General features: G+C 35.7%; 1 protein-coding gene across 1 annotated transcript; it reads right to left on the minus strand.

The window, feature by feature from the left end:
- Positions 1-991: 991 nt before the first annotated feature.
- LOC113345448 (BSD domain-containing protein 1-like) lies at positions 992-2921 on the minus strand. Its single transcript, XM_026589226.1, has one exon. The coding sequence runs from the start codon at positions 2648-2650 to the stop codon at positions 1256-1258; it is 1395 nt and encodes a 464-aa protein (XP_026445011.1). The 5' UTR covers positions 2651-2921; the 3' UTR covers positions 992-1255.
- Between the last annotated feature and the right edge of the window lie 7745 nt (positions 2922-10666).

Genomic DNA, 10666 nt, shown 5'->3' on the forward strand with positions numbered 1-10666 from the left:
TAAACAACGTATAATCCATCAGCGAACAATAACACAACGAAAACCATACAAGTTTGCACAACCATTTTCAACACTTTCATTGTCCTTCACATAGTATGTGTAATGCAAGTCCTGTTCAGTGTTCACAGCAATGACTAACAGTGAATTATCACTAAGAAAGAATGAAGAACTCTAGTCGATGAACTGGAGAGGATAACATAGTTCAGCTAAAATTAACATGAGAAACAACCAAAAAGAGGTCAAGTAAAGGGAACAACACAGAAGAACCAAGTAAATGAAGAGACTATAGACCATTGGACACAGTATTCTCTGACTGGCATTGTGAAAATAAGTTTACTTTAAGCACTAGATCAGATGATCCAAATCTGTAACTATTTGAAATCTGTGTTTGCTAAAGAATAGATACAAGGTAAGCTGTAACCTACAAATGCTTGATTACGACAGCAACATACACTAAACTGAGTACTGCAAGTAAAACTATGCAGTGGAATTACAAAAAGAAAACTATTCATTCGCAACTCCTGTCATCAGTAAATAAGGTTCTTTATGCTATAGCAATCAATCTAGTGACCATTTGAAATGACTCTTCGCGAACGACTGAAACCCTAATCTATAAGCTTTCATTCGCCGATGCTCCACCCATATGCACAGAATTAGACGATGAAGTTAAAAAATTCTTACTCTTCAAATCAGCACAAATGGAGCATAACAAGAAGACAATACTCAGCTTGCAACTAACAACTATGTGTTTTTCAGAAACATTTAAGAGACGTATAATCTTACCTTCTGCTTCACTAGTCAACCATACCTTCTGCTTCACCAGTCAACCATATGCTATACGATCAGAAACCCTAGACATGAAAACCTTCATGTGCCATATATCATCAAGATAGTAGAGATCTTACAGCAAAAATACCGCCAGATAATTCTCCGTGAGACAGATGATCACTACAAAGACCGATCTGAGGGATAAACTTGAAATGCAGGCAAATACCACAAGCAAACTGGATCAATATCAGAAATAAAAAGCAAAACACTGGCATCGAACTGAATCATATTCATTTGTGAGTAGATTCAAATTCAATTATTCACATATACAAAGATGACTATTCACACTATATACCACCTAAAGAAACACAATGGTTGCCAGTTTTCGCAACTAAACAATTTTTCTTTCAAGATAAATGCATTAAAAAAAGAGAAATAAGTTAACCCACAATGATTTCTATGTATTAGATGTTTTGTATTCCAGAGATCAAGATTTCACTGTCTCGTCATCATCATCCTCAATATCCCAACTCAGATCTTCATCGTCATCAGCAACAGTTAACCGCTTAGCCAAACTAGCTCTCCCATCAGCACTCACTTTCTTCTCACCACCGTCTCCCACATCTTCAATTTCATCCCAACTGAGATCTTCTTCTTCATCAGGTAATGAAGGTTGACTTGAAACAACTGAAAAATCACTATCCTTTCCAGATTCACCACCAGTGTCGGACTTCCCTTGAATGACCAACTTTTCATTAACTTTCTCAACCAAATCATCATTATTCAATTCGGAACTTCCTTCAATAACAACCCTTTTCTCATCTGACACATTGTCACTCGTCGATTCCACAACCAAACTCTTGTTCTCTGCAACCTCTGCAGAAGACTCAACATCATTCCCAGCACGTGATCCATCAATAACATTTTCTGTCAATTCCTCATTCACAACCGGCAACTTAATCCCTTCATCCACCTCCTCATCATCATCATCCACATCCCAACTCAAATCCTCTTCTTCATCACCTTCTATAGCTCTCTTAACAAGATTAGCTCTAGCATCTTCAATTTGTTTAAGCTTATAAACGCGATAAAAATATCTATACCAAAATGTCCCATCATCAACTTCACCAGGTACAATTCTAGTATAAATCCTTTCCATTACTTCATTCTCATTCAACAAACTCTCAATCTCTTCACTCTTTTCCCCCAATACAAACCCCGTTTTCCAACCCTCAAAATCATCCACATCCTCAGGGTTTTCACAATATGTTTTCAAATCAGTTTGTATTGCATATAATTGAGCTTCAAATCTATTATACTTCTTGGAATTCATCGAAGCATTCATTGAATTAGAACTAAATTGTAAATTATCAGAAGAATTTTCATCAAAATCAGAATTTGATAGAAGGGTTTCTTTACCTTGAGAGATAATCTCAGCTGTTCCTCTCCAAACAGAACTCCCAAAATCATCAATAGCTTGTCCAACCGATTCAAGCGACTCAGTAGCAACAGATGTGCCCGATTCAAATGTTGTTGGAAGTTCTTTCACAACTCTGCTAGCAACTTCACGTAGCATTGAAGTTTCAATCTTCAAACCAGAACTAAAATCTGATAAATCTTTTTTGTACGTTTGCAGTACTGATTCTGATTTTGTTGCAATGTTTTTGATTAATCCACCGAAATTCCAACCCATACCAGGGTTCTCATCAGTTTCAGTTTCTTCTTCTTCTTCTTGATAATGATCATCAAGATCGATCCTTTTTTGTGATTCTTGGTCTGGGTTAGATTTGGGGGATTCAGAATTTGGATTCTGATCTGATTCTAAATCAGATGATGATGATTCTTCTACTTCATCTAATAATAGTGATTTGAAGAAATTCATGACGATGATATCAAAATTTTAAGTTGATTGGAATTGAGAAAAATCCCTAATTATATAATAGTAATGTCTGAAATCTAGGATTTGTTTTTTCTGAGGGTTTACTTTCTCCCTGGTTCTCTCTTCTTCTACTAAAGAGAAGAGACACCGATCGAGTAAGTACACAACAATTATTCTTATCGTGCTATCACGTTACCCGACGGATGAGATTGTATCTCTGGATGAGAATCCTTTATTCGCGTTTTTTTTCTTTTTTTCTCTTCTTCTATTCTGGTTGCAGGCTGCTGCAGCAAGGGGACCGATTTTTGGTGTATGCACGAGTAACCGGTCGCCTGCTACAAATATTACTAAATAGTCCCTCCGTCCCAAATTGGATGAGGTAGTTGTAGTTTGCACAATTCTTAAGACAAAGAGAAAAGGGAAGTATAGTAGAACTTCGATAAAGTAATCCTCATCAATTAATTACTTCTTCGCTAAAAGAATAAAATTAATTTCTCTCTGTTTTAATCCATACCCTAGAATCATAATATCATTACCTAGAATCATCAATCAGGTAACATTTTGATATCAATTTTATATTTTTTGGTTGTGATTCTGAGTTATAGCTTCGAAATTTGATACATTAAGGTTTAATTTGAGGATCTATTTTTATTTATTTTAATTGATTTGAGAAGATCAGGAAGAAAGAAAGAAGGTTACAAACTCTCTTCAGATTTGTCTCATTCAGGTATAAAGAATTATCCACTTTTTTTTTTGTCATCTTCAATATACTCATATTCTTCCGATTCGAATTCTCCCTTGCAAATATCGGAAATGGAAGTGCTTATGTAGATATCCTTATAATCATTTATTGCAAGTCGATTTTCTTGAGTCAATATGTTCTGTAATGCAATTGGGATCCAACTATGAGAGTGGGGCATGTTTTAGCTTTCATTTTCAATTGGATCCAAGAAATTATCTCTGTTTCAATGCATGAATACTATATGTTTGTCATTGGTTCTCTAAGGGAGTTTATTTGATGCTTAAGATTATAGTTAGTTGCATACATACAGTATATGAACATCATAGTTTATTATTTCTGGTTATTTGGATGTAATCGTGCAGTTAGTCATGGATGAAATTGATGAAGGCAAATCAGAATCGGACAATTTCTTGATGGAATTTTATATCCCTGATTACATACTTATAGGGGAAGGTGACTCAGAAACATAAATTTCTTCTCATATACCAGTATGTCCAGTGATTGTGTTTGTCAATTCTATAAGTGGTGGACAGCTAGGTGGTGATTTGCTTATAACTTACCGCAACCTACTAAACAAGCATCATATATTTATTAGTTTTCAGCCTGTAAACAGGTGCTTGCAGATAAGTGGAAATAGACATTGGTAGATGTTTTACTGTTGAAGAAAGTTTTTATCACTGTATATTGTGAGTACTTGAGACTGATGTCCCAGTTAGCTTTTGCTGAGCTTTTTTATGGTTTTTTGTTAGGCAAGTTTCAGGTGGCGATGGAACAGCTGGTTGGTTGCTTGGAGTTGTCATTTTACAAAAGCTTTAGTACTAGGTTTTTATGCCACTGCCACCGGTACTTATTAATGATTTCATCTGCCAAGTGGTCCTGATTATAAATGAGATTTGGGTATTGAAACTTAAAGAAGTAACTCAGTTGTTGCATGCTCTTGTGGGGGTATGCTCGATGGCTCAAAACAACATTTTAAAGTGAAGTTGAGACATATGAAAAGCTGTAAATACGAATTTGTGGAGATTTGGTGCAGTTTTGAAAGTGAGAAAGTAGTGAAGACACCAGAGCTTATGCTCTAATCTTGTGCTTTCTTTGTTATTTTACATTTTACTTGTGTGCCTATATAATGTACATTGATTCTTCTTTGGTACTTATGTTATGCATCTACAAAATTTGTTGCATAACTTGTTATGCAGTCCTGAAAACGGTTGTATAACACGTTATTCAACAACTTTTTCGTCACTATTGGAACCAACAAAAACAAAGACTAATGCACCTAGAATAATATCTGCATAACATGTTATGCAGTCGTGAAAATTGATGCAGAACCTGTTATGCATCCGAAAATATGGCTGCATAATGCATTATTCATCGAGAAAATTGTTGCACAATCTTTTATGCATGGAGAAAATTGATGCATAACCTGTTATGCATCCGAAAATATGGTTGCATAATGCATTATGCATCAATGTTTTTATGTACGCACTAAAATCAACCAAAACAATGGCTACATAACTTTGTTATGCAGTCGAGAAAATGGTTGCATAATTCGTTATGCGTCTGCAGAATGTGTTATGCATCTTTTTTGGTGGCTGCATAATGGTTATGTAGTCAGTTTTCGAAATTTTGCCTAAAATGATGATCACCTCCGATTTTTTCGTGAAGAACAAAAATTTGATATTGTTGTTTGTACTCGTTGCGTAACTCTCTTAAAAAGATTTCCAACGATATAAATTTGTAAAATTCCAAGGCGCGGATTTTTAGATATGTTATATCCAAGTTGCGTTGCCAATTATACCCATGGTGCATAACCCGTCATCCGGATGCATAATCCATAATGCAGACATTTTTAATAATTTCACATAATTATGAGTGTCGCGGAAATAATTATGGGTGTCACGGTACCTAAAATTAATTGTGGGCCTGAAAATGAGAATATTATTTTTTTGGGGCCTACGCTTACCCTCTCTTTTCATGGGCTTCACAATTACCCTTATGAAGCAACAAATATATCCCTCTCCATCCAAAGCCCATCAGGGGTCCATTAAGGATTTTACAAGATTACATAATTACCTTTTGTATATATTTAATAATCTAAAACTAAAATTTAGTTGTCAACGGAAAGAAACGGAAAAGAGAGAGAGAATTGCCGTTGTTCTTCATTAGCTTATAACCAGAAGAGATTTCTTTCGAAAATCTTTCGTGAAATCTTGGGTTTGAATCTCCAGAAAAGCTTCTTCTTCTACTATTGAATCTGTATAAATCAAATTAGTCGATTGAATCTTTAAATCTGAGATCTGAGAGCATTTTCTTCATAAACAACATAATCAACCCGAAAATTCTCGATCTGTGTTTTCTGAATCAAATTGGTAATGGTGATTCGTGATAAATTTGCTCGAGGACTAGCAAATAATAAGTTTAGGGGTATTTGATAGACACATTTTTATGTCTAAGTTGTCCTCAATTTTCTGTATTGGTGGTACTCAATTTTGTACTTATTATGGTGTTTTGTGTGTTTGTAGGTATTTTTGGGAAATAAACATTTTTGGAAAAATCGGCTCGAAAAATTATGCGGATCACCCCCGGAGGACATTTTCTATGCGGACTCTCAGTTTGGTTAAGGGGCACCTCAGGGGCGCCAACTGCTATTCGCACCCCCATCTCTGTTAGGGGGAGGTAGTCCCCTTCATTTGAATTTTCAGTTTGGCGGGAAACTGTTCACAGGCTATGGCAGATTTAGGGTTCACAATTTTGACGATGTTCTACAGAGACTAAATGGCTGAAACTTCGTGGTTAGTTGTGATTTTTCATAACAGGCCTGGTATGGGCTTTTGGGTCGATCAGAATTGGCTGAATCGTGTCATGGAGCAAAACAGGGGAGTACGTGCAAAAGGGGGAAGATGTTCACGCGTCTGCTGTTGCTGGGGGAGTTTGGAATGTGCTGGGAGAATGCTAGAGGCGTGTAAGAATTAAAAAAGGAGAGCTTGCAGCTGTAAAACGCGTAAGTAGCTAAAACATGAAAGAAAATATCCGAAAATGTTTTCTTTCATTGCCGAGAATTTGTAAAGTTATGGAGGAGATTCGATGCATCTTTCGGGTATAAATAGAGTCCCTTGGGTCATATAACAGGTGACGGGGAGTTAGGGAGATTACAGAGCATCACAGAGTTGAGAAAATCAAGTTGCATAAATGACCATTTCTGCTACTGTGAAGAACACGAAGAACAAAAGACCCACAGAGACAGCCGTTTATCAACAGTGACAACGACAGATGGGTGAGGTTCGTATGCTACAACATCAGTGACAGTTTACATATATCGTTCTCTGTAACAGTTCGGTTTGTAACACTTATAACTGTTACAAACCCGGTTTTTAATAGTTTTTCTCCATTTCATCTTTGTAAACACCCTTTGAGCAATAAAAATGAATTTGGAGTGTGTTTCCAACATGATGATATGATAATTCTCCCACAACCAAGGAAATGAGGAAGTTATTCACGCATGAATAATTGGTAACTATTTTATTCTCTCTAATTTATAATTTATAATTCACTCAATCACTGCTTTGCAGAGTTTTAAATTGTTTGCATGATTTTCTTAATTACTTGTGATTCAATTTGATAGGTTATAATTTTTTTAGATAATCTATGCTTAGGGAATACAATTAATGTTTGAGAATATGCCTGATTATTTGTGAATTAAGAAATAATGGACTTAGAAGATAATTAGAGTTTTGGATTATTTACCATAACTTATTCATGTGTGATAGTGGAATCAGTGTCTTGGTTATTTTTAATATCTTGAAATCAATTTTGCAATAAGTTTTATATTTTCAAGTTTTATAAGTCTAAAATCTTTTGCTTTCACAAGTCTCAACGAACCTATTACCACTACAACTCAATTGAAAATACCATCAACGCACTTGCTTCCGGTACATGGATTTATACACTAATGTGCGAACACACTATATATGCTTATATCCATAGTGGTAATCTCAACTCTACATTTCAATCATTGAAACATTCTTCTATAATGTTATAACAATCGTTATTCACGACTATCGTCATCCAAGCTATTTTCAAGATTGAAACGTCATCATGACTTTCGTCATGGGTAAAGATGAAAGTGGTTAAACCGAAATCTTACCAACACATATTTCGAGAAAAGGATAGGCGAGTAAACTCGGATCGAAATAGCAAATGTGTATGTATGAAAACTATCATACTTAAACGACTTTGTCTCAAGAGTAGGAGATAGAATAGACCTTTGAATGATAGATTAGTTCAAGTCTCCACATATCTTTTAGTCAGATGAGGTTCCACTGGTTCCTCGAGTAGTTCTTCTTCTTCGTAAGATGATCGCCATGGAGTCTGAAGCTTCAACTACACTTAACTATCCTAGACCGAGACTTAGTCATAAGTAAACTAGAAATCAAGACATATAGTTTTGATCACTAATATTGACAAACATGCTTGAAATAGCAATGCATGCGAGTTCGACCGAGCAATGCTCTACTAGGTATTAATAGAGCTTCTCAATCCCAAAGAAGACTTAAAATTGAGCGGCAGTAAGAGATTTCACCTAATTAGGTTACTCTCCTCTCCGAATAGGAGGCTTCACCAGTAGCAGCACAACAAGAGGTAGTTTGCAGTTACGAAGGATTAGTTTGCTAGAAATGCAAACTTCAATATTTATAGACTAGGAAGTTTGGACACCAAGGAATTTACACAACCGAAAATATTCTCAAGATATTCATTAAAGCACAAATTCGGTTTCCATAATTCCTGGAAATGCTCTTTCCAAAAATAATGATCGAAATCTCTTAGAAAATATTTAATTAGTAAATGCACATTACTAATTCTTATTTTCCTAAAAATGAAATTAATAACCTTAATTAAAAGATTCTTAACTTATTTATGTTTCGATCATGGGATTCTCTTCCCTTAGCTATTAAGGAATAACTTTGGACAATTAAATAATAACATTCACAACACGTGTTCAAAGTATGTCGACATCCTAAATTTGTAAGTTCTCTTTTATACTTACAACCTTGAAACCGATTTTCCACACTTCCAAACAAGTTTAGAATTGGTTCATCTGACTTTCAAGAACTATGCGATTGATCAAATAAAATTCAATCACAAAGCATGGGTGTAACGGTTCTACCAAAACAAGTTTCGGTTCTACCTCCATGTGAGTACTGTGCATAGTATTTTATGGGAATGTACCTTTATTACCAAATTGTGGCATTGGCTAGGAGGAATATTCTGCTTCGTAAGCCCTGAAAATTTTGAAGATGTGCTGAAAGTTGTCAAAGGTAAAAGTGGTGCAATCCAAGAAGTATGGTACAACTCTGCATTTAAGGTTATGGTTGAGCTCTGGCATACAAGAAATATGAAAATTTATGAAAATGAAGAACCTAATCTTGAAAAGCTTAAACAGAGAGTATTGTCATATACAAAGGAATGCAGTGTAAGAATGAAAGGAGCTAGATGGGGGAATATGTATGATTTACAAATTCTGCAACACTTTGGAATCACAGGGGTTAAAACAGTCATTACAGATGTCAAACAATGCTTCTTCAAATTTCCAGGTAGAGGACAAGTGCTCATATGCTGTGATGGTGCATCAAAAGGCAATCCAGGAAATGCAGGTCTTGGATTTTTAGAACGGAATGAAAGTGGAGGATGCTTAGGTGCTGCTTCTGGTGGTTTGTGGATTGCATCTAACTATCTGGCAGAAGTAATGGCTCTGTGGTTGCTGGTGAATGGGCTGTGAAGAAAAGGTATGCAAATGTCTGCTTCAGCCTTGATTCCAAAGCAGTATTGCTTGCTTTTAGTAATGGTAGAATACCTCGGATTGTGGTGAATATGTGGAACAATATAAGAAAATCTATACCAAGTATTACTTTCATACATTCATATAGGGAAATCAACTTTTCTGCTGATAAAATGGCAAAACAGGGAGTAATGCTGCCAAGAGGGATTGTATTGTAGTTTGAGGACAAGCCAGAGTTCCTGAGCCAGTTGGAATGTGAAGATGGTATCTACTTTAGGTTCAGCTCTTGAAAAATGAAAATACATAGGTTGATTGTTCTGTAAACAATTCTGTAATTTCTTGTTTATGCATTTGTAGCTCTACTAATGGGCTTATTTTGCTGGGCTTGGTTCCAAACTGGGTATTAGGCTATGGTCTTGCCTTTTTTGTAAGATATAATTCTGTTTAATTTGGTAACAAAATTACATGATTAAGCAAAAAAAAAAAGTATTGTGCATAGTCACACCAGCTTTCCAAAATTCGATTGCCTAGGTACTAGGATCTGTTCCCCACATATATATGGTATCTAACTTGAATGTGTTGCACATGTCCATAGGATCGGTTCCCTTTATGCTATAAACCTGCTGCACCTCATACAAGGATCGGTTCCCCTTTGTGATGTACTGCACCTCTTACTAGGATAGGTTCCCCTTTTCCCAGTTTTGGTAAGATATAAAATCACAAACCCGATCATACCATCTCAGGTGATTACTTAAGACCTGTTTCACTAATTAACGTCATACCAATACATAAGTCAGGCCTTTGTGAATAGTTTTACCAAGAACACAAACAAGTCATGAGCGGTTCTACTAAATCATACATATTGGATGTTCACATATCTTGCAATGAATAACAATCCCAATAACGCCTGGCGATTTCCTTTTCGATTCACAAACAAGTTTATGAACTTACTTCCTTAGAACACATGTAAACATTATTCCCTAAGATGAAATCCTCACCTCATATCCATACATAATCACAATAACATTCAAATGATTATGGCGATGTCTTATCTGCGAAGTTTAATGGTTAAGCAATAAACCTTGTATTGTATTCCTTAATACTACGTCTATCTAGAGTTCAAATATGCTTCTCAGTTTTGTTTTCAATATGCACTACTTGAAAGATACGTTAGGGAATGAAACAGTTCAAGTCAAATATCACTAACCTCAAGTGGAAGGATGATTGTTGTCGTTGTAGCTCCTTGCTTCATCACATCTTCAAGTCTTCACAATACTTGTAATGTCTCATATCCTAATACTTTCAAGCTAACTTATACGAAGTTGACTCTAGTACATAATCAAGCGACTCTTAACATGAGTTTTGATTCACTAAAATATGACAACCAAACTTGACATACCAACGCTTGGTGGGTTCAACCGAACTATGCTGTAACAGCTTCCTTAACCTCTTCGACTGAGTCTGTAAGTTGTTGTACTGCCTTATCTTCTTCCGGTGTGTC

The sequence above is a fragment of the Papaver somniferum genome, unplaced genomic scaffold (genome assembly GCF_003573695.1).
Source record: "Papaver somniferum cultivar HN1 unplaced genomic scaffold, ASM357369v1 unplaced-scaffold_81, whole genome shotgun sequence".
NCBI classification, from domain to species: Eukaryota; Viridiplantae; Streptophyta; class Magnoliopsida; order Ranunculales; family Papaveraceae; genus Papaver; species Papaver somniferum.